Here is a 27,199-nt window from a genome sequence, read left to right as displayed (position 1 = left end):
AACAACAATGAGTCTGGTACACAGTATCGCCAAATGACCAGGGGGGGGGGAGAGCCTCCAACCCACCCACCCCGGGCTTGGGAAAGGCTCCCAAGTGGTCCCAGTGGTGTGGCCTGGAGACGGAGTGGCTCCTGCTTGAAAAATAGTGAAGATCGCTGTGCTAGAAAGTCAATCTTTCGTAATATTAACACAGTCTTGGACAACTGACAGTAAGCTCACACACAGTCAAGTTGACTCAATGGGAATTGCTCAAGTTGCAGCCTGCCTGTAAAAGTATTACCCAGAAACAGATAAGGAGATAAAAATCTAACATCTAGTTTAAAGGCTAACACCCGTAAATGTTAACACAACCAAAGATATCCAGTCAAGGACAGTTTCCTGCCATTACAGTATAGAAATGAATAATATGTGGGTCAGGAAGCATATTTGGGGAAAGAGTAGGAAGTTTTCCATTGCCTAGAAAAGGGAAGTTGAACATCGGCATCAAAAATAAATATAACGTATTCCACAAGATACTTTCCCTCACAATGAGGGGCAGTACTTGCAAACCTTTATTGTGAGAAAGAGTACATGAAAGGGCGGTGTATCTCCAAATACCAGAGACGACCAACCCAGAAAGACCACCTTCTTTGTATCCTACACGTGAGCTTCCAAAGGCAGCATTTGGCTGGACAGGGCTGGAAAGCGCTGGAATAGATAGTCTGATCCCACAAGACAATTCTTGTGTAGCTTTTGCTCTTGAACCATAGAGCCAAATTGCACATTGTGTGTCAGCGCCTGTAATGGTAGGCTAATGGCCCCTTTTCTGAATGAAAAGCTGCTTCAGGGGGCACAAGGGAGAACAGAGAAGCAGCATGGGAGAGGGGGCACTTAACCCTTTCCTCACCCACGATTCCCCTGCTATTTCCAAATGGCTCTCTAGCAGCTCCCTCCCCCATAGGTTTTCAAATGCAGTTCACATCAAGGGGGGGGGGGAGTCACCGGAGGGCAATTTCGATGGGGATGGGGGAGGTCTGTGCGCACAACCCCCACACAGCCTCTGCGCTCTCAACTGTCCCCTCCTGAATCATCTTTTCAAAATAAAGAAGGGCCAATGACCACCTAGAGCACATTTGCACATTAGGTGTTGTGTGGCCCACAGGTTCCCTTCCAACTTTTATTACCACAGTTCTTCCAAATGCAGCCCAGCTACGATCCTCCTGCAAGCCCCTCCCAGCACTGTATCTGGCCTGTGTGTGTGTGTGTCATGCTGGAAGCTTTCCTCGCTTTCACAACGCCAGGATGTCAATCGGACAAGCCAAAGATATTTTTCCCTGTCTAAACAGACATAGGATGCGCCCTTAGCAGACCAAAGGTCTCTCGAAGCACAACGTTCTGCCTCCACGAAGGCTTAGCCTTCCCCAACCTGGTGCCCTCCAGATTTGTTCGACTGCAACTCCCATAATTCCCGGCAAGCACAGTGAAAGGAATTACGGGAGTTGCAGTCCTGCAGTCCAACAGATCTAGCGGGCACCACGCTGGGGGGAGAGAGGTTATGCCACTATAATAGATGTTATTCTTTCAAGCGCTGGAAGGGCGCAATCCTGCGCCTGTTTAGACGGGAAAAAGGCCACCAACTCTCAGTATGTCCCACCCAACACAGCTGGCTGGGACATTCTAGGAGTTATAAAGAGGATGTGTTCCAATGTGGAGTAAAATCCAACGTAAGTCCTACTTAGAGTAGTCCCACTGAAATGAATGGGGCGTGCTAGTCATAACTACAGTCCCATTCATTTCAATGGGTCTACTCTAAGTAGGACCTCGATTGCATTTTTCCCATGGTGTACACACGTAATTTAGCGCACGTAGAGGACTGAGATTTCCAACAACGAGATTCGACCCCCCCCCCCCCGTGAGATTCCGTTTCAGTGAGGCTCTTTCCTCTCCCCGCTCCTGCGAGAAGCGTGCCCCGGCAGCGCCCCATCAGAGAGGCGTGCGCGCGCCGACGGGCCGTGGGTCTTCCTTGCCGGTAAAGGCGGGCCTTCTTCCCGCGCTCCCCCCCCCCGCCCCCGCGGCCAGTGCTGGGCGGAGGCGACCATGCGTCTTCTGCCGCTGCTGGCGAAGGGGAGGCTCCTCCTCCTCCGCAGCAAGGCTCTCCCCGGCTCGATGGCCTCGACGCGCGCCTGCGGCACCAGCGCCGCTCGGAAGCAGGTGAGACTTTGGCGCAGGAGGCGAAGAGGGCGCAATGCAAGGGACGGGGCGGGGAGGGGGAAGCCCTCGCGCTGCTGCTGCTGCTGCTGCTGCTGCTAGAAAAGAGAGCGGGAGGCGAGAGGGGCTTCGCAGCATTCAGGCCTGCGGGAGCGGCGTTTCCTTTCCCGGAGAAGGAAGGGGGCTCGATTCGGGGAGAGGGGCGGTCTCTCGGGCCCTGCTAGCCAGGATAGCTCTGTGGAACGTCCATGTCCAGAGGCACTATACCTCTGGGTAGATGTCGGGAAAACAGCCACAGTCCTATGCTTTAGACAGAAAAAAAGGCCTAAACTCCTAGAATGTCCCAGCCAGCTATGGAGTTGTAGGCCTTTTTTCTGTCTAAACAGGCACAGGATTGCACCCTTATAGAGCTTTGGTGCGCAATCCTATGCACTTTTAGACAGAAAAAAGGCCTACATCTCCCAGAATGTCCCAGCCAGCCATGCTGGCAGGGGAATGCTAGGAGTTGTAGGCCGTTTTTCTATCTAAAAGTGCATAGGATTGTGCCCTTGGAGAATAACATTTAAAGAATAACATGAGAGCCAGTGTGGGGTAGTAGCAAGAGTGTTGGACTGGGAGCTGGGAGATCCAGGTTCTAGTCCCTACTCGGCCATGGAAGCTCACTGGGTGACTTTGGGCCAGTCACACACTCACAGCCCAACCTCAGCCTCACAGGGTTGTTGTTGTGAGAGGTGGAGGAGGATTATGTACACCGCCTTGGGTTCCTTAGGAGGAAAAAAGATGGGATATAAATGTGATGATGATGATGGCATAAGCTCTCCTTCCCCAGCCTGGTGCCTGTCAGATCTGTTGGACTGCAACTCCCATAATTCCTTTCGCTGTGCTTGCTGGGATTTATGGGAACTGCAGTCTAACACATCTGGAGGGCACCAGGTTGGGGAAGGTTAGTTCTCGTGGTGGCAAAACTTTGCACTTCAAGGGACCTTTGGTCTGCTCTGGCCAGGGAGTCTCCTGTTCTAGTCGAGCTGTGCTATATGACCTTGGCTCCCTAAGTTGAGCTGTGAGCCAGGTTGCCAGCTCCATCTAGCCAAAATATTACTGTCCTTGCCTTGCTGGAATGTCATCTTTTTGGCTAGTTGTCAGAGCAGAAAGATTTTGGGGGGATCTTTTTGTTATTTTCCTTTTTTTGTAAAATGTAGGTTAATAAGATAGCCTTTTATTGGGCATTTTGCATGTCAAAGACACTCCGCCTTGTATCAATTGATTTTATATAGTTGCTTCCCCTCAAATGAGAAAAGTAGTCTTCCCATGGTCAGAGGCACAGTAGCCTGAGGGCTAGTTCTTAAAAAACAGTCTGGTTCCCTTTAAAACCCAAAGGTGGACATGCTCAGATGCTCTTTAGTCTTTTAAAAAATTATTTATTATTTAAATTATTTTAAAAAATAAACTGGTCACAGTTAAGGCACTCTGGACATGCCCAGAGGCACTTGTTCCGAGGCACGAGATTCTTTGCAGGCATCACATAAGTCTAGATGTGGGGCTCCCCTCACACCTCCAGCAATAGCATCTGTGGGTTAGATTTAGGCTGCAATCCCGTGCTCGCCTACCTGGGAGTAAATTCCATTGAACTGAATGGGGCTTACTTCTGAGTAAATATGTATAGAATTGCAGTTTGTGATGTGGACGCAACCACACCCCGTGGCTTGCTTGGCAGAGACTTGGAGGGGCGGTACATAGGAGAAGTGTTGAAATTTGGGGAGACCTGCATTCTGATCCCCGCAAAGCCGTGACGCTCCTTGGGTCCCCCCGGCAAGTCCAGCTCTCTCCCTTTCTCTCGGCCCAACTGCCTACCACACACGTTTGTGAGATTTGAAAATACAGTGGGATAACCCCATGTGGGCTGTGCTGGGTGGGCTTGATGAGAGTTGTAGTCAAGCATATTTGGATGGCCGGAGTTCTCGAAGGCTGTCATTGAGCTTCCTTGAGATCCTTCCAAGAAGAGTAGGACACAAATGGTGTATGAATCACAAAATTATAAATCAGTCAGCAGATGTGTGCAGTGAACAGCTGCACACAAATGCCATGTCGGAAGAACAACCTCCAGGTGGTTTTGATACTAAGTGGCTACACTTTGGCTGCTTGTTTCTGTGAACTGGGCCCAGTTTTTTTTAAAAAAGGAACCTTGTCAGTGCTTTTGGTTTTGTTGTTTTAGTTCAGTGGTACAATATCAATGGGATCTCCTTAGCATCATGTTTGTTCACACCCTCAGACTCTGGCCCCTTTGCAAGGAATGACTTCCTTTTATGAAGTTACCATGGCCTCTTCTCGCAACATGATTATGTGAGCCCTGCGAGGGAGAGGGTCACACGGGAGCATACTTACGTGCACATGGCTGATGTGGGCACAGAGCCTCGCCTGAGTGTGCATCCAGATCTGCACCTTGATGCTAATCCAGACCACACTGAAGAGGTGCAGGTGGGCTAGTTCATCTCTGGCATCCGTAGCTGGAGCCCTAGATGTTGTGTAAGAACATGGGGAGCTGCCTTATACTGAGCCAGACCGGTGGTCTATCTAGCACGGTATATGCTACACCAGTTTCCCCCAACCTGGTGCCTCCAGATGTTTTGGACTTCAGCTCCCATCAGCCCCAGCCAGCATAGCCAGTGGTCAGGAATCCTAGGAGTTGTGGTTCAAAACATCTGGAGGGCACTGGATTGGGTAAGGCTGGTCTACACTGGTGGGCAGTGGCTTTCCAGGAGTCCAGCCAGGGGTCTTTCCCAGCTCTGCCTAGAGGTGCCAGAGATGGAATCTAAGATCTTCTGCTTGGAAGCATGTGTACTTCTGCTGAGCTGGATGTTTATCCAAAACAGGATGAGCAACTTGTGGCCCTCCAGTTTTTTGGCTTAAAACTCCCATGATCCCTCACCATTGGCTATGCTAGTTAGGACTGATGGGCCTAGTGGCCCTCCAGTTGTTATGGCCTACAAGTTTCTCGCCCCTGAACATTGCTCCTTAGCTAGAAAGTTGGGCTCCAACCTAAGGTGAGTTGCACTACCACTATTCTATTTTTGTTCTTGTTTTAGTTTCTTTTCAAAGAGAAGGTGGGGGGGGTGAGAGAGAGAGAGAGAGAGATCCCAGGTGCAAAAGAAGACAGAGTTCTTTTTTTAACAGTTGTCTTAAAGAAGATATTTTGGTACATGTGAGTTGGTTTTCACCCCCGCATGAGAAGCTGCACCTTCCAAAATTCCCTCAGTTGTACAACTCTTAAAAATAATTAGAAGCCCTGCCCTCCTTTGCTCACCCCAAAAATAGTAAGAAAAAACAGGCAGATGTGGCAAAAAAGTATTAGGTTTCATGTTGCAATCTGAAATAGCTGAAGATCACAATTCTTGCACAAGTTCCTCTGAAAGGAATAGAGTATATTGTGAGCCTACTTCAGTCCATACCATCTTGCCATAAGTCACACATCTTATAAATTCTGCATGCCCCTCTTGTGGGACTGTTGTTCTCGTGTTGTTTGGGCCAACAAACATTGAGATAAGTTGATAAAGTATATCAGAAATGCAGCACAGTGCTTGTCCTGCCTGTTTTGGAAAGGGCCCATATCTGTCCACACCCTTAAGCCTTTTTGCCACAACCTGCTTTACAGGCCAGAGTTCAGCCCCATTTATGACTAATCAGGAACAGGACCTGCCAGGAACAATCAAGGGGGCTGGACAAAGATGTCCTCCCCTGCTATAAAGGCTGCAGCCTCTGCTAATTGCAGTCAGGGTGCCTGGCACAGGAAACAAAGGTAGCTAGTCATGCAGGCGAAAACTGATCAGTGCAGTGGTACTAGTGCTGCAAACAAGGTGTGTGATATGGGGTATTGTGGCAAATATGGAATTCACTGGTTGATTGCACGCTGCAGGGTCGGTGGGTGGGACATCCAGTGGTGAGGGTGCATGAAATGTGCATTATGTCCATGCTATAAGTAGGAACTTTTAACTAATGCATCTATTTGCTTAGGAGCTCTTTGTATATTACTATTTCTTCCCAGAAAACTGACATTTTGTGAGTATGCTTAAGCAGATAATAGGAGGTTCGTGTTCCAATTTTATGAGCATGGCAGGGTTAAAGTTAAGTATTTTTAAAAACTCCTGTTGGTTTTAAAGGAAAAACTAAGCTTGTATCTAAATATGATCTCCAGTTGAAAGTAATCTGACTTAGAAGTTCTTAACTGTGTCTGGATCAACCTTTTATATTTTTATCTGGCTTGAAAGATAATCTTTGCAAATTCTGGAAATAGGGCAGGATACAGACTCAAAATAAATTCAGTGCTCTGTTTCAGAAATGCTTTCACAACTTATATGGGTCTGAATGGGTGAAAGTTAAAAGGAGTTCTCTCTCCCCATGTTTTGTTCCTGTCCTTTAAGAAAAATCAGCCTTGGGCACATTACATGTCGAGTGGAAAAAGGGGTGATAAGGAGAGGTTGTTTAATCCTTTCTTATCTAATTTTATTTCAGCCCCAAAAGAATGAAAAGCAAAGTGGAGAGGATGATTTGGGGCTCCCCCCCAAGCTATTTTTCATATCTTTTTCCCTTGCAGGTGAAGAAGCAACTTGGGGAAAGCGGGTTTGAGCTGAGAAATGCTTGGAAGAGAAAGGGTTAAGCAGCTTCTCCAGCCACCTCTCTGTTCAGATTTGCAGCCTACCTGGGCAATTCTGGATTACAACAACCCCCCCCCCCCGCCCCATATGGAGATTTGGGGGCAGATCAGATTATCTCCCCTGCCCCCCCCCCCAGTGTTCTCCCTATGAGCACTGGGGGAGCATGATCATGGCTTCTTACCCTGCCCTGTCCTCTGACTATGCCTGTCCTGCCAGACAACCACAATGGGCATAATGTTTGAATAGGATATATGTGCATAATGTTCCATGTGTGTTGGCTTGAGCAATTTGAATAGAGTTGTACTTTAATTGTTCAGACTCTGTAGAGCAGTTCATCTGTGTATATGGCATTGAAATTTTCCATTATAAATATTTCAATGCTGTTTGCACATGATATGCACACTATTTGCATTTTATTTATTTATTAGATTTATTATAGAATCATAGAATAGTAGGGTTGGGAGGGGCCTACAAGGCCATCAAGTCCAACCCCCTGCTCAGTGCAGGAATCCAAGTCAGAGCATCCCTGATTTATTAGCCACCCATCTGGCTGGCTACCCAGCCACCCTATTAAATATTAGCTCATTCTTCCAAAAATAACCTTTATGCAAAAGTACTTTTTCAGTGTATGTGCAGTGAGGCACTCACATAAACTGTATTTTTAAGTTAATAATATTTTAATGCAAACTGAACCTTTTAAAAGCTGACAATTGATGTTTGCTTTTCCGGTATGTGATATCATTCTGCCCCATCTTGTCTGGTTCGTGTGACTGGTTCCTCCACTCAGTTTTTCTCAGTAACTATCAGGGAATCACGAACAGGCTCTAGGTAAACCTGTGCAATCCTAGACTATGATTTAGGGCACTCTTGCAGTTTGCCAGTATTTGATGTGAGATACTAAGACAGACTATTGCTATACATAAAAACTGCTCTGGTGGTATGACAGAAAGAATTACCTTCAGACATATAATGGCAATTTGCTACAGAAAGATCTTGGTTCTAGTAGGAGGGAGTATTCTTGTCTGCCTAGCTGATACAGCATAATACTTGTGTGGGAAAAAGTTTCTCTCCTTCTCACCCCACCACACCCTGGAGGTCATTTGCAATTATTTTGTGAGACTGTTTCTAAGAGACAATCTAACTTTCTTTAGGGCCTTGTCCTAGGAGTCTTTGCCAATGAGAAAGAAGAAGGAGCTCCTCAATTTACTAATGCAGGAGATGCTTTTGACAAACTTGTATCTGGGAAGCTCACAGAGTTGCTGGCAATGTAAGTACCAAAATGGGTTCCCTTCTGTTTATTTCATGGTCATGACACGAAACATGAGCATCAAGAGACAAATAAGCCCTAGAAATAGCTTTGGAGAGTAGAGGCCCTCTCACCTCCCCCGCTTCTTGCCTGCCTCATCCCTGATGAGTTTCAACACCATGGCCAGCTTCGCATGACACAAGGGTGGTTAATAAGCCACAGTGGCTTGTTAGCCTCCCCCTGCGCGTGCTGGTTGCGTACTGGCTGATTTCCCTGATTAGCCTTACCAGGCACAGGTTGTTGTATCATCTGAACCCGATGAGGGTGGGGGGCTGGGGTGGTTAACAAACCACCCAGAACCTACGGTCTACTGTAGGGTTGCTGGGTGGTTTCTTAACCACCCCACACACCCTTGCCTGGTTCAGACATCACGACAACCTGCACCCAGTGAGACTAATTAGGGAAATCAGCTGGGACACATGAGGGTGGTTAACAAGCCACTGTGGCTTATTAACCACCCTCGGGTCAGGTGAACCAGCTCCATCTCTTCTCCCCACCCCCCACTATTTTATTTATTTTTAAAATTTCTTGGCTACCTTTCAAGGGCAAAAGCCCTCCCAAGGCAGCTCACAGTGATAAAATACCTAAAAACAGTTAAAATAGTAAAAGTGATAAAAATGTAAACACAATAAAACCAACAAAAACAGCAACAACAATAATGTTTTATTTAATTATAAATAAATAAATTGCTTGCTGCTGTCTGTCCCTGCCTCTGCCCATGGCTTGCCATGGGCTTTTGTCCAGTCAGCTGGGGCAGTGTGGTGCTTATTCCAGCTCTTTCCCTGCTCTTTGCAGCTCCGCATGGTTCTTTCTTGGGTTGCATGAGCACCACACCTTCTATTCCACACCTCCTGTCCCAGCTCTTCCTGACTGAGTAATGGGGGCTGGAGTGAGAGGCAGGTGCTTGGCTCACCCAGGAGCCCCTGTTAACTAACTTGTACCTGGTGAGTGGCAAATTACTACTGTCTGTTTGTTCTTGTTGCTGTTTTATAAGCTAAGCAAAAGGTATAGAGGGTAACTCTGGGAATATGAGGACTTGTAAGCTAAAACTAGATGCCATCAAAATTTCCAGCAGTGGCAATGTGTTAATTGTGCCAGGGGATGCTATTACTAACTTTACTAACTTCATCTGTCCCTGGTCCTGTCTTTAACGGCAATTTCATCTGTAGATATTGACATGATGATGATGACAATGATAATAATTTATTTCTGATCTGCTCTTCTACTGATATACTTAGGGTAGCTAACAGCATAGCTCAGAAACAATAATAATACAATACAGTAACAATAAACAATTACACAGATATAGTAAAAATCACAAGTATAATTGGGCAGCAGCAAGATCTAAAATTTCATGCTGTTTATTGCCATGCTGTGAAAAGCTTCACCTGCCGATTTCTGTCTTAAAGGCACAGGAGCAGGGCAAGTTGTCTTATTCCAGGTAACCAGCAGTCCTACATGTAATCTGTTCTTTTCATGGACTTGTGAGAGTGTTTGTGTTGTCTTCTAGTTCAGGGCCTCCGCTGAAGAAAGGAAAGACACGCATCTTTCATGGCTTGCATCAGGTATGGAATGATGATTTGCCTAACCTAACTTGGCCTCCAAAGTATTTTTTTTAAGTGTATCTTAAGTTTATCAGACATGATGGTGCCACACCCATGTGCCCGGTCGGGTTTGCTGTTGAATCCTTATAAACTGGCAATGTAGAGTTAAAATGCAGCGTGGGCAGGAGGGTATGCTAATCTTTCCCATACCCCAATTTTGTTCTATGTGGCTTTTTATTTAAGCTGTTTTTCCTTCCTGGCAGGGCTCTGAGGTCAGAAGTAACTCCCTCTGGTAGAAAACCAGCTAAAATCCCATTGTTTTTCAGGTGGGAAAAATGCTGGTGGTGAAGGGCTCACCTCTCCACTCTAGCCCTTGCTGTGCTTAAAATTGCCCGATCCCCATTTTGTAGGGAATCAACATGGACAGGACTGGGGCCTGCTGCCTTACATCTACTGGCAGTCTTGGCTTGCCTCCTCAGCAAGCAAGGCTTCAGGCCTGGGAAATCGTTCTCGGGGTGGGGAAATGAACGAGACAGTTTAAGGGTAGCTGAACGGTTAATGAGTGAGCAAGCTCAAACTGGAATACTGAGATAAGATGGGAGTCTTCTGGGCGAAAGAGGACATTGGTCTTTTAGAACAGCATTTTACTGAGTGAAGCCAACACAGATGGCTGATTTATTTATTTCTGAAGTGTTTTGCTGCTGTTAATCAGCATTTCTGATGTTGAAATGCTGATAATCCAGGTCTCCCTCGAAATGGGTCCAATTGGGCCAAGGACCTTTAGAACTTGTCCTGGGAATTGCGTAGAACAGGGCTGGACAACCGGCGGTCCTCAGTTTAATTTCAAAAGTCCTGTGCAAGTGATAAGTTCAGACCTCTGGCAAGAGCGATCTGTCCCTCCCCTGGCAGCCCAGCAGGCAGGGAGGAAGTGGGAGGAGAGAGGTGGGAGTGGCCCTGTCTGCCCCCAACACGTGGACCCTGACAGATTACCCCCAAAGGAATGTGACTCGCAAGACAAAAGGATTCCCATGTGCCTAAACTGTGGAGCTTTAGGGCAAGTGTAAGGCCTGGCTCTAAGGGCCTTGGCATGTGGTTTGTGTAAAATGGGAGGGTCCTGGAATGGAGGGAGGAGAGAGCAAAATGTCAGATGGAGAGGGAAGGTGGCGGGGGCCCTGGAAGAGGAGGAGGGAGTGCTGAGGAGGAAATTTAGGGAAACCAGCAGTGTAGTGAAGAAGAGAAAGAAACGGATAAAGCCACCTTCAGCTAGAAGAAGAGCGAACCTCACAACAGAGACTGGCCACAAAAGACTACAGGAACTGGGACAAGCAACTGTTGGTCTCACAAGAGTAGCACTGTGCTTTACAGTGAACTGTGGCCTAAAGTTAGAGTTGTTGGTTTATAGTCCTATTAAGCATTTTCTTAATATTGTTATTTACCAAACATTCTACAGTTAAATACTGCTAAGTATTTTGTTTGTCCCTGGAGTGATTGCAATCTGCCTCACCGCATCCTAATTATAGAAACCTGAAGCATCATACAAGTATTAGCTTGGCAATACATTGAGTACTGAGTTCTGGAGCAAAGCATGGAAAATATAAATTAAAGCATCCACAGGATCTACATCAAGTCCTTCTGAAGTCATCTCAGAATCCAGTGTTCGATGCTGAATTGCAGTTCTTAAATGCCGCTCAAGATACTGCACAAGAAGCTCTTGCAAAAGTTTTCTGACCTTGTAAGGTGTGCTGAGAGGACTATGTAGGACTTGAGTGGGGAACCTCTATGGGCCTGTGGGCCAATTTGGCCTGCTGAGCCGGCGCATCTGGACCACAGGGTCTCAATCAAGCCCTTCCTGAAGCGCCCCCCCCCCCCCTTTTCATGGCTAGCAGGGAGAGGAAGCTGTTATCTCTGATGGGTGATCAGAGATAACAGCAGGGATCTGCCTGCCCACTGCTCTCCTATAGAGCTTTAAAGATGAGCTTTCTGTGCGTTTCATTGAGCTTCTGCAGGAAAACATTGTGGCCGTAGCATTTTATTATCTGTAGTGCATTTTAGTCCACAAATAGTGGAAAGCTGATATAAAAGTTTAAGATGTGAGTAAAGTAAGTGCTGACTTTGCATCCAGCTTTAAAAACATTATTCATAATGACAGTACTTTTTTATAGTGGAAATGTTAAGTAAGTTTCTCTGCTGTTTTGCTGCAGGACTTTTCTAGTGTAGTAGTTGTTGGCTTGGGTAAGAAGGCAGCAGGAGTGAATGCACAAGAAAACTGGGATGAAGACAAGGAAAACATAAGGGCAGCGGTTGCAGGTTAACCTGAATTTAAATCTTTACTTGCGTGTTACAGTGTAATCTATGAAACTGCTTTAACGGGATACACACTGCTTTTTTGAAGATACTTGTCCATTTCAGAGCTAGTGCCTAAGAGTTGAATCTTGTACCCACTTACCTGGGTGTAAACCCTACTGAACTCTATGGGGCTTAACTTCTGAGTAGATATGTATAGGACTGTGCTGTGAACGTGCAAGCCCTCAGTCCAAATCGTGGCTCGCTGGGTGGCCTTAGAGAAGTCACCACAGTTGTATTCAGGGGTTCTTAAACCCACATGTAGGTGTGGCCACACCACACCTGCCATTGCACATGACACATTGCCTTGCTAGTGTTTGCACACAGAGTGCGACTGTCTGGAATAGGAGGCCTACATGCATACAGCCTCGCTATCCTGATATTCGTGCTCTACATGTAAATGCCAGGATGGAGGTGAGGTCACATTTGGGATGCCAGGGGCCAGGGAAACATGGTTTGGCCCTGCTCACATGTGGAGGTAAGCGGGTTTAAGAACACCCAAATAGGGTTTATCCCTCAGCCCTGCCACCAATCTGCAATATGGGGATAATCATCCTAACCTGCCTTTATAGGGTTGTTCTGAAGATGACTGATATAGTGCATGTGAAGAGCTTTGAACACATTTTGTGCCTGAACCATCACTTGTGAAATCCCCCTTTTGTTTTAAACACAGGGTTTCAGTGGTTCATTTGTTCCTATTTATTTCTGGAATTTGATCCTTCTGTTTAGCCGAAAAGGCTCCCAAGTGGCTTACAAAGATCAGTAGTAAGACAGTCTCCGCCCTCAGGCTTGCAGTCAAAAAGACATGGCACACAAGGAAAGGGGCATGGGGAGGGAAGAGGAAGAAAGCAAGCTCAGGCACCAGTTCTTAAAGTTCTTATACCTTTCTTTTAAAAGACAAAGCAAAAAAACCCTCCTGCCACCACAGCATGCAGCCCTTACAAATAAAGTCGGAATGTCAAATGGCTTGTGATAGCCCGGACAAAAAACATTTGTGGTTTCCCACTATCGTGTTCACAGTAGCAGGGGAGCAGCCATTTGCTTTCTTGCTGCTTTAATAAAGCGGAGAGCTTATTAAACCTTTCCATGATTAGGAGGACTAATAAAGTGGCCTCATAAATCAGACTGATCTCAAACATTGCATGCAGATGTGACTTTTTAAAAATGCTGAATAAGCATTATTAGCACCACAGGTGCTTTTATGGCATGGTTTTAAAATAATGGTAGTAGACTTTGCCCTGCTAAAATCGCTCAGTCATCGTTGTGCTACATGGGAATGCTGGGTGAGGCACTTTCTCATTCTTGCTGAATTGCTTCTGGGCAAAAGGGGCTAGAGAAATGCACTGAAGGTGTACAAACGGGTCATAGATTAATAAACAGCTTCTCCTTTGAGTTGTTTGAATTACAGATACGGACTTAAATTAGCTGATTTGTAACACCAGATAGTCTGAGCCAGACTGAAAGTTTCTCATCCCATCTTTGCCCCTGCCCCCTGCTCCCCAGTTTTTAATATTACCAATTTATATTTTATTTTTCAGTTGGATGCCGGCAGGTTCAGGACCTGGAGGTCCCTTGTGTGGAAGTGGACCCTTGTGGTGATGCTCAGGCTGCGGCGGAAGGAGCCTTGCTTGGACTCTTTGAATACGATGAGCTTAAGCAAAAAAAGAAACCAGCAGTTGACGTTCAGCTACATGGGAGGTGATGAGCTGAGAAAGCACCCTCATGCAGATGTCCAGAATCAAAGTTTCTTAATTGTTCACTCATCTTTCTCGTGTGACTGTCACTTTAAAATGGCTGGCAATGGGTTTTATACGTCTCTCTGTTCTATTAAGTCTACTGCAGTAACAAAGTAATTTATACATACTGTATATGTGTACGTATGTGTGTGTACTGAAAGGCAGAAAGAGGATAAAATAAGATACTTTTTAATGTGAACTATACAAGAACAAAGCATCCAACTTTGCAAATATAGTGAACAAGGCCTTAAGTGAACAAAGCCCCAATACAAACAATACAACGTTGTTTGTATTGGGGCGGTGTCTGAGAGTATCCTGCAGCCCACTCTCATGTCTTTTTGGCACCAGGCAAAGCCTGTCTTCTTTTCCCAGGCATTTTAATTTGGAGAGAAATGTTTTAATGCTTCTTTTATCTACCATTTGACCATTTGTGGTGTTCCATCAATGTTCTGATGTTTGTGTTTGTTTTATGATTTTGTTGTTCTTCTTACCTTGGCAACTGCCCTGGAAATAATTATACTGAAGGGTAGTGGGCCAATGAAGCCCCCATACAGGGCTGGTGGCCTGTGCATTTTGTGGTGGATCCCAATTTGTGCAGGCCTCAGAGAGAGCCTGGTCTGTGGGCCTCCTGTGATGCTCTGTCATTCCAGCGCCTGTGTTGCTGTGAGCATAATACCATTAATGAGGCATCCCACAGTGCAGCCTGGTCCTTCTGCACTGATTATCCTGTTCTCTGATTTGGTGTTTGATCCTGATCCTCTCCTTCATGAATGTGAGGCTCAACAGCTCTGCCATGCTCACCACTATATGGAGAACAGCTGCTTAATTCTGGCATCTCAGTTCTGCACTGATACCGCCTGACGGTCTTTTTATGCATTCCTGTTTAGTGATGGAATCGAGGCCTGGAAGAAAGGACTGGTCTACGCAAAGGGCCAGAACCTGGCCCGCTACCTAATGGAGGGTCCGGCCAACCATATCACACCTACCAGATTTGCTGCTGTAATTAAAGAGAAACTCAAGAGCGCCAATAGCAACGTGACTGTTCATGTAAGGTGAGTGTAGCTGCAGTTGCCTATTGCCGAGTGAGGACTAAGAGAACCGTGCCTGCTTTCAGTTTGGTTACTGTGAGCCACTGCTGGCTTGAGGCCCCTAATGAGTGAAGCACTACTGTATGAGCCTGTCCTTGAATTATCTTCGCTGGCAGGTTGAGGAATTTGGGTCTATTTGTACTGGACAGGCATGGGACAGATTTCCTCACATCAGCTAAAAACAAAAAGTAAAAGTGAGTTGCATTGTGACACCACAGCACTTCAATCTTCGAGCAGTCATCCCATTACCATTTTAGACTAAAAACCACAAAGGAAGCAGGTGTTTAGGCAAAACCCATAAATAGTCTTGATGCTTCCAAACTGCTGTGAAATTCTTAAGACTGTGCCTGCTCTGCGTTCAGCTTTGGGATTTTACACAACCAAAACAGAAACTTCTGAACTGGAGTTGGGTCTAGCTTGTTTGCCAAAACCTCAAAAGAAAGCCATTAGATAAAGGTTAGTTGCCCACGTAACTTTTCCATATTGATTGATTTTTTTATGTGTTTTTGTAATTTTTTGCATTTGTATTCCACTTCTCTTCCAAGAAGTTCAGGGTGTTCAATTTTACCTTTGCAACAGTGCTGTGAGGTAGGTTTAGGCGGGATGGTCGTGACTGGGTTTGGATGACATGATAACCCACGATGGGTTAAATAAGCCACCATGGTTCTTGTGTCATCTGTCTGGAATTTTAAAATCGACAATGGCTTATTTAGCCAAAATAAGCCACTCTGATAACAGATGGTCTGCAGTAAGGGTTATTTAACCCACCGTGGGTTGTCGTGTCGTTTTGCGCTCAGCATCGCTTATTCCAGTCACCTACACAGTCACCTGGCAAGAGCAGTCAAACCATTGCGGCTGCTCTGCTCCAGCCTGAGCAGAGTGGCCACAAGCAGCCCAGGGACAACCGCAGCCAAACAAGCACAGCCTTCCCTGAGATCGTGCTACAGTTACAAAATGACAGCTTTCTCCGAGTACGATGACCGTCTCATGCTATTGTGCTACCCCGTTGCAGTGAAATTACACAATGACAGGCTTCTCTGATTGCTACTTTGAAACTGTGCAACTTGGGCAATAGGGGAAAATAAGGAGAATAAGGAAAGAACTGCTCCCTTTTCCATGAGGAAGTGCAGTTCCGCAATTACCCACTACAGCATCTGGAGGCTTCCTATGAAGGCACCCCACCTGTGCAATTTTGCCCCATTCCAGCAGACTGTCGGGGAGTTATAGCTCCCACCCCATTTTTCCTTCTCTGGTCCCTTTTCCATGAAGAAGCAAAACGGCAATGGGGTGGTGGTGGTGAAAATGCTCCATTTTGCTTTTGCACAATTTTGCTTTCGCACTAAAGCGCTATAGCAGAGAGAAGCGGCTCTACCAGCAATGTCTGGAGTGTGTGTGCGCGCACGCGAACCCCACTTTATTGTCGCCAATTTTGGACAATAAAGGCATCTATGCCAGCAATGGTTTTGGGGGGAAATGCGCAATTTTTTGATGCACCTGGGATTTCCCCTCCTGTAGGGAAATTGGGCAGGGTTTTGATGGTGCATCAGGTGCCACCTGACTAGGGGAGGCTGTATGTGGAGTTTGCTCCTGATCCTGCAAATTTCCAAGGTTTTATAGTCGCCACCCCCTTGTCGGGGTGATGCTGGAAGCATTGAATTAAGCCCCTATACTTCACCCCACACCTCTCCCCTCTCATTGGGATATTGTGTAAGGTTAAAACTGGCTGCTGCAATGTTGTCAATGGGTGAAGCGGCACCTCTGCTCGGGCAGGAGGACGGCAGGGGGCAGGGGGAGGACTCAGTTTGTGCACAGTAGGTTATTAGCCTGGTCGTGTGGCGGGGCTTCGTGGACTGTTACAGAAAAAAGCCACTGTGCGTACCACCATGTGGCACCGTGAGTACCACCGTGGCTTAAAGTGACATCCAGACACAGCCAGTGACTGACTCAGGGTCATCCAGTGAGTTTCATGGCCAAGCAGGAATTTGAACTCTGATCTCCCTAGCCTAAGCCAAACACTCTCTAACCGCTGCATAACACTGCGTGTATATTCAGGCCATTTATTGCCACAAGCTTAAGAGTGCACTTTGGGCAATGTAAAGAGGGAAGCAGCCGCGCTTTTACCGCAATAGCTTCAAGTCGCTTGCAGCGCAAGGCTGCTCTTGTGTATTCCCTTTTCTTTAATTGTAGCCATAGCCTTGTATGTTGGTTTTGGAGACTGCAGCATTCTGGTCCTCCAAAGATTCTGGGTACAGTCTTATTCTCCATGAGTGCCTCGAGTGCCATTCTTGGTTAGAAAGGCGGGGTTCAAAATCGATACATACATACATACATACATACATAGTGTGGGGATGCTCCTGACAAGTTTGGTGTACAGCAATGTGCTGGAACATGGTATGGCCATCGGAGGCCTTCTGTACCTCCTGTGGCGGCATGCTCATCCCAGGCTCTTGTGTGATGGTACCTTTGCTGCTGGTTGTGCCAAGGGATGGCACTGAGGCCAGGACGCTGTTTTCCTGATGCGCTGCATGGGGGTGCTGAGCAGGAGGGGCCGGGCTGAGCACTCTTGCACTTGCCTCTCAGGGACAATGACTGGTGGACAACTGACATTGCTGAAAGGAGCAAGGGGGAGAGCGCACAAGAAAAGGAGCAATACGCTGGCGCAACCTCTTCCCTCATCCTTGTCTCTCCTACCCCCCACATTTGTCAATGTGGAGAACCTTTGCTTTTTTCATATGAAGAGCAGGACTGTGCTCTCTGCTATCCTAGTGCATCAAAAAGGTCAGGTTCTGGTTTAAGGTTTGCTGTAAGAAAGCAGGAAAGTTTTTTTAACAAATGTTGCATGAAGAGAATAGAGCAAAAGGTAATACTTGGCCTCTTTGCTTTGAAATTGCCCTATAATTCAGAGGGAAAGATAATATTTTGTAGGTAAGTTGGGATTCTGGAATTCAATTTGTCTTTAACGCTCCACCCCACCCTGCAGTTAATTGTGTAATCCAAATGACTGTAATGAATCTCTCTTGTTACAGGGATAAATCCTGGATAGAAGCGCAAGAGATGGGATCCTTCCTGAGTGTTGCAAAAGGCTCTGACGAACCCCCAGTCTTTTTGGAGATTCACTATAAAGGCAGCAGTGATGCCAGTGAACCTCCATTGGTATTTGTTGGAAAAGGAATTACTTTTGATAGGTAAGTGTTGTGCATATTTTTGGGGTGCGTATTTTTGGAAACAAAAGCTGAAAACCCATTTAGATGTCATTATTTTTTCCCCTTTAATGAAAACCTGGCAAGGACTGCCTTTTCTCCAGGGTCAACGGGGCTGCAGGGTCACCCTTTCAGCCCCACCCCTGCCATTGCATGGCTCTTCCTGATCCTGCCATCCTCACGTCAGTGTGGCTGTCTGGCAGGAAAGCCTTTGTGTATGCTTCTGTGCGCAGAGACTTCCCCGGATCCTGGAGCCGGCATCTGTGCGCAAAGGCTTCCTCCTTGCCTCAGGCATCCATGCTATGCATGGATTAGTGGGGGGTGGGCCTGCGGGGAGCCATGCCACATTGGGGCGGAGCTAAAAGCACAACTCTGCTGCACCTTTCAACATGCTTTGTCCTTCCACCCAAGTGACACGTGAAGGAGGCTTTTATTAACCAGCTGCCTTGATGCTCAGCCCTTTCTAACTCATTGGTTCATCATTTAAGTGGTTTAGATAGGACTTTGTCCCCCATCCTGCCAGGAAGAAAAACAAATTGACCATTGCTATTTGTTCCTCCATTTCTTGGTAAGGGTGGAGAGGGGTGGGGTGCTACATCAGTTTCCCTCAGGAATCCAGATCGTCCATTCACATCTGGCTGTGTCTGTGTGACTGTTTCTTCCCAGTGGCGGCATTTCCATTAAGCCGTCTTCCAATATGGATGCCATGAGGGCTGATATGGGCGGCGCGGCCACTATCTGCTCAGCCATCGTGACAGCTGCAGAATTAAAGCTGCCCCTCAATATAATTGGTAAGTGAAAGAGGAAGGATGGTTAAACAAGGCATGAGAGACATTGGATAGCCGTTTCAGGAGATAATTTCTGTAGGCTACATAGCTCGCTGTAGCAACTTATGAAGCTGCCTTGAGTCAGGCCACGGGCCACCGACACCTGCTCTGACTTGCAGTGTCTTCCAAAATGGCAAGCAAAGAGGTCTTTCCCAGATCCTTTAACTTGGGGGTGCAGAACCTTTGGCCTGTGGGGAACCCCAGTCCAGCCTGTGCTGCCTCTTGGGGTTCCTCCTGGGGGCAGGGCTTAGGCTCCAGGCCGTGCCCCCGGGAGGAATCGTCTCAGATGGCATTCCTGTGCTCTGTCTTCGTGTGGTGGCAGCGGAACCCCCACTGCTCTCCCTGATAGGAGAGAGCAGCAGGGGTGAGAGGTGGCCTAGGCAGTGGGACTTGCTGGGGAGAACATTTGCTTTTCCCTGCACACAGGTGAGTCTCCCCTCGTTCCTGCTGCTGTCTTTGATCTGAGATAGCAGCAGGAGTGGAGTGGAATTCCCTCGCATCAGGGAAAGTGGCCGCTCTTCCCTGCATGGGTAAGTCCCAACACCCCTCATTCCTCTTGGATCCTCGAATCCTGTGCCCCCTTCCAGCACAAAGAAAAAAGGGGATGATGTCAGGGGTGGCGCCACCCCCCAGATGTGACATCATGGGCAGGGCCCCACCTTCTGATGTCATCCAGCCTGCAGTGGGCTTGGTGGGGGGCAATCCGGCCCCCCACCCCTACACAGTTCTGCACCCCTGCTCTAACAAGAGGCCATGAGTTGAATCCAGGACCTCTGGTATACACAGCAGATGTGCTACCGCTGAGCACATCCCCAAACGTTCATGTAGGCTTGGCTTGCCCCGTTTCCTGTTTGCTTGTTCTCCAAATCCAAAATAGGACTTGATAAGGCTGAATGATAAGTCAAGAACACTCCACTCTGCTGTTGAGAGGTCCCAGTTGAGTCATTCCGATAGTTCATAGTTTGCCTCTTCATGAGGCATCATGTAGGAAACAGCATCCCAACTGCTGTGGCAGCTATGTCCTTTCTTCTGGTCCTCTCCTCACCTTGTGCTTTGGGCAAGGAGCCCCCCAGCGTGATCTGTCTTGCTCCTCTAGCAAAATCCAGCAAGGGACTGCATTGCCTTGAGGGCAGTGGTGATGGGTCGCTCCTTCCTTGCCCAAAGGGGTTGGACTTGATGGTCTTGTAGGCCCCTTCCAATCCCACTATTCTAAGATTCTATGAAAGTATGGTCAAGCACAGGGCTGGAAGGGGGAACCCAGGGCAACACTGCAGGGACTGCCTGAAAAAACCACCGTACCCACAGGGACAGCTCTTCTCATGTGCTGACGTGAAGAGATGAACTGGGTCTTGGTTTCAAGGAACTGGATCCTGAAATCTTCACAGAATTTCTCTTCTTCCTCTTCTCCTCCTTCTCCTTCTTCAGGTGCCATCTTCTATCGGAGGTTAACTATCATTACAGCTATTGTCACTAGTGCAGAAATTTTGATCAAATCATCAAAGTAAATCACGAAGAAAACTTTACAAAATCTCAGTAAAAACACTGAATAACATTCAGTGTGATGTCCAATGGTAATAAGAACTGTTTTCTTTCAATCTCAGGTTTGACCCCTCTTTGTGAAAACATGCCCAGTGGGAAGGCAAACAAGCCTGGAGATGTTGTGAAGGCCAAGAATGGGAAGACAATTCAGGTATGTGTACGATGCTTATTCAGCACGATTTGAATAAAGGCAGTGATGCTTTGTTGATGGAGGCAACACCTGAGCTGTAAAAGTGCTTTTGCAACAGAGGAAATATAGTTCTGGACTGGCAGTTTGTTGACTGGCCTGCAAAAGTCATTTTGAAAGCCCTATGGACCAGTTTTGCAAATCTTTTGTATGCAGAAGTGATAATTTTGAGAGCAGTGTAGCAGCTGAGAAGCGTGAGCCAAGAAGCCCCAGTTTAAATTTCACTTCGGGCCTGCTCTACACATGCAGCAGAATGAGGTAAATGGACTGACCACATCAGGCTCGGTAAGGGAATCGTGGTTTCGAATGCGGTCTCATTCATTTTTAAAAACCCTTCCTGCAAGTAAAACTAGCACAGCAAGGAGCAGCCTGACCTGGATCTTTTCTTCCGGGTATGCCACTTGTGGTTTCCCGTCACATCCAGTTTGAAGTGGCACAGTCCCCATTCTGTTGCACGGGGGCCTGGCCTTAGGCAGTCTACTGTTCTCTCATCCTCACACCCTGTCTCCCAATCCACAGGGTGAGGATGGTAATAATACTGGCCATAAGGATTACTCTGAGCATATTTGTGAAATTGAACACTCTAAAATGCTATGAAAATGCTTAGCTGTTAGTTGTTAATATACTTTTTTCCCCAAGTATCCTGAAATAATGCTTGACATTTCAATAATAAATAATCATCCATGCCCTGGTAAACTCCCATTTGGGCTACTGCAGTGTGTTACGGGGTGGGGTGGGGGCTGGGGTCTAAGGAAAACATTCCAGAAAGTGGTCCAACATTAGGCGGCAAGATTATTAACAGAGACTGGCCAGTATTATGCCAACACTTTTCCATTGGCACTGGCTGCCAGTCCATTAGCAGACCCAATTCAAAATGCTGGTGTTAACCTTTAAAGCCCATATATACCTACCTGGACCTTAAGATCATCTTCGGAGGCCCTTCTCTGGGTGGCCCCACCACACTGGGTATAACTGATGGCCATTGGAGGGCCTGCTTGGTGTTGGAACCTGAGTTGTGGAAAGCCTTCCCCAGTGTGGCTCATCTGGCACACACATCATGGCCTTTTCAGCACTAGCTGAAGACCTTTTTTATTTTCCCAGGTGTTACTTTCTTGGGACCTTTTAGTGCTTTTAATTCTGCTGTGGTAATGGTTTGGTGCTGCTGGTTTTATTTATTTTAGTTTTATATTGTGGCCACTCTTATTCTGTCTGATTTTTACTTGTTGAAATTTAAATGGATTTAAAATTGTACTAACTGCCCAGAGAACAGTAGTTATTGGGCCAAATAGAAATATTGTTAAGAAATAATAATACAAATTAGGATCTAACTTTGTCTCTCTCTCTCTCTCTGTGTCTCTCTTTCTTTTTGGACCTCATCATAAAAGGTTGACAACACAGATGCAGAAGGAAGGTTGGTGTTGGCTGATGCTCTTTGCTACGCACACAGTTTTAATCCAAGGGCCATTATAGATGCTGCAACATTAACAGGTAGCTAACCTTTTTTTGCTTGAACTTTCTGTCCTCCATATTCCCAGAATATCAGTTAGACTGTGGACTATCCCCTCCAGATCCAGCATACTTAATAAAGGAACTCTCTATGGCCAAGCTACTGCTTGTTGCTGATACAGCCCAGGTTATATGTAGAATGTTCGTATGTCTAATGCACAGCAGTTTGTTGCGCCTGCTGACAGCCTTCTCCTAGGATGTGCTGCACCAGTGCATAAGTGCTTTGAAAAGAGTGTAACTATGCGAGTGCAGTACTACCGTAAATTATGATATTTTAAAACAACCGCCCAGCAGTACCATGCTGAGTTCACAGACAGAGAATGCTGCTTCAGATGTTGAAGATATTTATTTTTAATTTATAGTAGGGGCGGGCAACTGTGGAAGGTCCAGCTCCCATTTTTGCCCCCTCCCCTTTGCTCCATCCTGCAGGAGCCAGATTTGTTTGTGGGTTTTTAAAAAATGGTGTCCACAGTAACTACGGAGTGCCCAAAGGGGCAAACGTAACTTGTTCAGAAGTTGGGTGGGGCTGCATCAGGGGCTGGTCCGCCCCTGAGCCATAGCTTGCCTTTCCGTTTACCAAGGTTGCATTCAAGGTGGTTACATTCAAAACACAATAAAATAATTAAGCAATTAAAACAATACAAGAACCCCACCCCAACCCAGAAGCAGCAGAGTCTGCTTAAAATAAGAAAGCCTGAACAAAATCGTCTTCACCTGGCAGTGCTAACTAGCGCAGATGTGCCAAACGGGCAGAATAGACTCCCATGGCTGGATTCCTGTAAGAATCCTAGATGCTGCATTCTGGACCAGTTGGAGCATCCAAAGACTCTTCAAAGGCAGCCCCAAACAGAGCACATTACAGCAGTCCAGTCTTGATGTAACCAAGGTATCTGTCGCTGTGGCTACATCCAGCTTCCCCGGAAGTGGTTGTCTTTGTGCAGGGGTGTGTTCAATGTTGATGTGTAGTAACCATGCAGATTATTCCTCCATATGAAGAGCGTGGAGGTTGTGCATTTGGTCCTCTGCATTTGGAGGATGTGATGCCAGTATTCCCCTTACTCCTTTCCCCCTCTTGTGTATTTCCATGGTGGCAAACAGGTATGTTCCTTTCCTGGGCACACCCAGCAACGTAAGTTCATGCACATGCTAATTCGCATCAGAAGCAGGAGTAGTTCTGTGTGTCAGACTGGCTCGCTGGGTGTACCTAGGTAAAGAGCGTGCCCTGTTCGATGCTATAGCTGAACTAAAAAAGTAGAGGGGAAAGCAGAGTAAGCTGGGTCAGCCAGTCTATTTCTTCCTCTGCCTTTCACACATCCCCCACCCCAGAGTGCAGGAGAGGGTGCGTTGCAGCTATAGAACAAAAGGTCTGATGCAGTCGTGCGTGTAAATGCACACAGTTGTGTTTTCTATTGGAATTTATAGAAATGTGAATAGAAGTAGACCACGAAAGAGTGGAATGATGACTTAATAACCTGAGCTATATAATATTGTGTAGGTGCCATGGATGTAGCACTGGGATCTGCAGCTACTGGGGTTTTTACCAATTCACACCAGCTGTGGAACCATCTGTACGAGGTAAGTTACAGCACAGATAACTGAAGAGAGCTGCTCACTTAGAGGGTTTTAAAGAAAGGGGGAGACAAATTTTGTAGAGAATCAGTCAACAGCAGCTGGCCACAAGCTAAAAATGGAACCACATGTTTGGAGAACGCAAACCTCTTGTGAACTAGATGCTAGGGATAAACTACAGGCCTTGTTTGTGGCACCCCCAGGGGCATCTGTCCACTGCTATAAGAGTCAAGAGTGCTGGACTAGATCGAAGTTCCATCTGATCCGACAAGGCAGTTTTTATATTCCTAGCATTAACATTTTGGAACCTTTTAAAATTCTAATTAACTAGTGAAACAGAATAGTATTATTTTACTCGGGTGTTTTGACAGGGGCTGCTAAAGTGTTTTTGATCCTGTCTCTTGTACTATTTGCTAGAGAAGAAATGGAAGAGGGCCAAGTTGAATGTGCATTCTAACCAGTGTGGATTTTTTTGTATTATAGACCAGAAAATGCAAAAATACTCTTAGTGTTATGCGCGAAAATGCCCTGAGCCTAATTATTTCAGTAATTTGTAATGAAAGGTGAAAGGGCCTCTTCAGCCATTATAATCCTAAGAAAGTGCCGGACAGGTTTTACAAATATGCTCTGTACCACACTTCAAGGTACATGTTTACTGCAGACAGCTGCTTATTAGGCTGAAGATGGCAGCCATTTTTTTCATGTATTGTGTAAGAAATTGTTCACACTCTGGCTTGTGATAGAGTGATGATCTCAAGTGAAACCGCATGGCTTCACTGTAATGTTTATACAGAGCTTTTCGGAGGTCACAGTTGCTTTATGAAAACAGACTTGTTGCAAGTCTCTGGTTTGGATCATTGCCATGACCATTCAGTGGGTATCCATTGACTGCTTGTGATCTGCGAACAGTATCAGTGAATGGCCAGTACAGTGGTGGCATGGCAGCACCACTTCATGCAGAGGTGAGGTGTGTGGAGGGATTGCAAGTGAGCAGCAAGAAATGGCCGGGCTGCTCAGGAAATGGCCAGGAGCTGGAGATGTGGCAAAGTCCCTGCTTGAAGGGAAGGTGGGGCTGGAGTAGGAAGCAAGGGAGAAACCAACAGTATAAAAAAGGGACAGGGAGGTAGAAGTGTGGAGAATGTGGATAGGGAGACATTTTTCTCTCTGAAAATACTAGAACCCGGCGTCATCCTATGAAGCTGATTGGTGGGAGATTCAGGACAAGATAAAAGGAAGGACTTCTTCACGCAGCGCATAGTTATTCTCTAAAACAAGACATAGTGATGGTCACCAGTTGATACAGCTTTAAAAGGGGGTTAGACAAATTCCTGGAGGATAAGGCTATCAGTGGCTACTAGTCTTGATGGCTATGTGCTGTCTTCAGTACCAGAGGCACTGAGCATATGTACACCAGATGCTGGGGAACATGGTTGGGAGGGTGCTGTTGTGCTCATGCCCTGCTTGTGGATTCCTGGTCGACAGCTGGTTGGCCACTGTGTGAACAGAATGCTGAACTAGATGGACCCTTGGTCTGATCCAACAGGGCTCTTCTTGTGTTCTTATGTAAATGTTGGTGAACAAGTTGCCTGAAGATGAATAAGCTACTGTTCCTTTAAATGAAGCAGTGGATGTCAAGGAGGAGAGAGGGGTGTTGTAGATGCATCCCCTTTTCGAGACCATCTCTACTTTCTTCCTGTGAGGAATCCCTTACCCCCCAGTGATATTACCCCTCTGCCTTGGCTGGGGGTGTTTGCTCCCCTGGAGTAGTTGTAAGTCAGCAATGCATCTGAAGCATAGCCTCAGTGTCAGACCACGAACTGATCAGTAATCGGTTCAAGAGCCTTAGGTCTCAGACTTATGCTGTATGGCTCCAACTTGTCCCCTATAAGAGGAGTGCAGTATATAGACAGCTATGTACAAGTTTTACATACTACTAACTTCCTTTACCCATCACATATATACATTTGCAGGCCAGTATTCTGACGGGGGACCGCGTTTGGAGGATGCCTCTCTATGAACATTACACAAAACAGGTTACAGACAGTCAGCTTGCAGACCTCAACAACATTGGAAAATACAGGTATGTTGCTAAATTGAAATATAGCAACCCACTGTTGCTGCTACTACACCTAAATCACTCCTTCTGATGTGTAGAGACTACTTGGGCAAATGAGTGAAAAGAGAAAGTGCATAAGGAAAAGAATTCTGACAGATCTGCTATTCCTATTCAGACTGAGGAAGGAAGAGTAGAAAGAGCCCTTTGACTGGGTCTTGGTTCATGGTGGGAGTGAGTCAGTGGGCAGAGGAAATGCAGCTGGCTCTCCAAATTTTACTCAGTTCAAAAGATACTCCTGCTCACCAGGATAGAAATGATTATTTGGCTCAGTTAAGACAATACACTAAATCATAGTGAAAAGGACATCCAAATTGATAAAACTATGGTTTATGATCAGGCAGAATCAGAAACAATGGTTTGATGTGTGCTTGCAAGCGATGCTTTGTGTTAACTATGGTTTGGGCATGATGTCTGAAGCGATAAACAATGGTCACAGCCTTCACTTTGCTTCCAGACACTATTGTCTGCACTTTGAAGACAGGAGTGAATTTCTAAAGCTGAGAGGACGGAAATTGAAAGCACACAAGCAGCTCTAAACCATGCTTTTCCTGTTGTACACCTCAAATCATGGTTTAGATTCTAAACTCTGGCTAGAGTAAACCATGGTTTGGTGTATTGTTTGAATTGAATTTCCCATGGTGGTGTAGTTTGCTATATACTTATCCAAGGTAAACAGATAAATTAGTCCATTAATAATACTTTACTTTTCCCTCCCATCAGATCTGGTGGTGCATGTACAGCTGCTGCATTCCTGAAAGAATTTGTGACTGTCCCTCATTGGGCTCATTTAGATATTGCTGGTGTGATGGCAAATAAAGATGAGGTTCCATACCTTCGTAAAGGCATGGCAGGACGGCCCACGCGGACTCTAGTGGAGTTTGCTACCCGATTGAGCCAAGACAAGCAAAGCATCTAGAAAGTAGTTAGTTCTGCGATTGTGTAACCTCTAGCCTTAAAATCAGTTTGAGTTAATTTCAGAATTTCGGAAGTAATGAAATGATGTCCAGTGAGTGTACTAATAAAATTCCAAATGGAAAAGAATATCCACAACATGGATTTTCTCTGCACATTTAAAAATACTACAATGATGGCTTAGAAATTCAGTTTGTTAAAGGTTCTTATAGAACAAAGATCTTATTCTCTCCTTTTGTATTCTACTGCCGACAAATACATCTCAGAACTTGGTTTATACATTTAATACTGAAGGATCAATCAATTTAAACTATCAGACTTCATAATTCAGATTGAATAGAAGATACAAACTTGTCACAAGCAATAAATATTAACTTGAAAACTTCCAGTTGTTGATTCTTTGGTTGTTGCTGTTGTTTTTCTAATGAGCACAATGTTTTAGAAGGTTTGTTCATGTTTCAACAAAACATTAAAACAGAACCTAAGATAG

At 46.1% G+C, this 27,199-nt stretch overlaps 1 protein-coding gene across 2 annotated transcripts; it reads left to right on the top strand.

The window, feature by feature from the left end:
* The first annotated feature begins 2,047 nt into the window (after nt 1–2,047).
* Nucleotides 2,048–27,199, top strand: LAP3 (leucine aminopeptidase 3). Of its 2 annotated transcripts, none has more exons than XM_084857056.1 (13): nt 2,048–2,190; nt 7,988–8,103; nt 9,653–9,707; nt 11,888–11,993; nt 13,568–13,727; nt 14,653–14,817; nt 17,880–18,038; nt 18,720–18,844; nt 20,482–20,570; nt 21,992–22,094; nt 23,608–23,687; nt 25,652–25,761; nt 26,518–27,199. In XM_084857056.1, exons 1-13 carry the CDS (start codon nt 2,077–2,079, stop codon nt 26,711–26,713), a joined length of 1,578 nt encoding a protein of 525 aa, XP_084713182.1. In that variant the 5' UTR covers nt 2,048–2,076; the 3' UTR covers nt 26,714–27,199. The 2 variants fall into 2 exon arrangements, with proteins under 2 accessions (XP_084713182.1, XP_084713183.1); XM_084857057.1 differs by lacking the exon at nt 2,048–2,190 and adding an exon at nt 5,956–6,038.

The sequence above is a fragment of the Heloderma suspectum genome, chromosome 5, assembly GCF_057233095.1.
Source record: "Heloderma suspectum isolate Gila_16-S chromosome 5, 16-S_ref, whole genome shotgun sequence".
NCBI classification, from domain to species: Eukaryota; Metazoa; Chordata; class Lepidosauria; order Squamata; family Helodermatidae; genus Heloderma; species Heloderma suspectum.
Note: the sequence above shows the minus strand (reverse complement) of the source record. Positions and strands in the feature narration are given on the sequence as shown.

What these genes read in the sequence shown, in the direction of transcription:
- LAP3 (XM_084857056.1), top strand. Translation starts at nt 2,077, where the DNA reads ATGCGTCTTCTGCCGCTGCTGGCGAAGGGGAGGCTCCTCCTCCTCCGC. An exon ending in CTCACAGAGTTGCTGGCAAT is followed by an intron (nt 8,104 to 9,652) that starts GTAAGTACCAAA and finishes GTTGTCTTCTAG; the next exon opens with TTCAGGGCCTCCGCTGAAGA. An exon ending in AACGTGACTGTTCATGTAAG is followed by an intron (nt 14,818 to 17,879) that starts GTGAGTGTAGCT and finishes CTCTTGTTACAG; the next exon opens with GGATAAATCCTGGATAGAAG.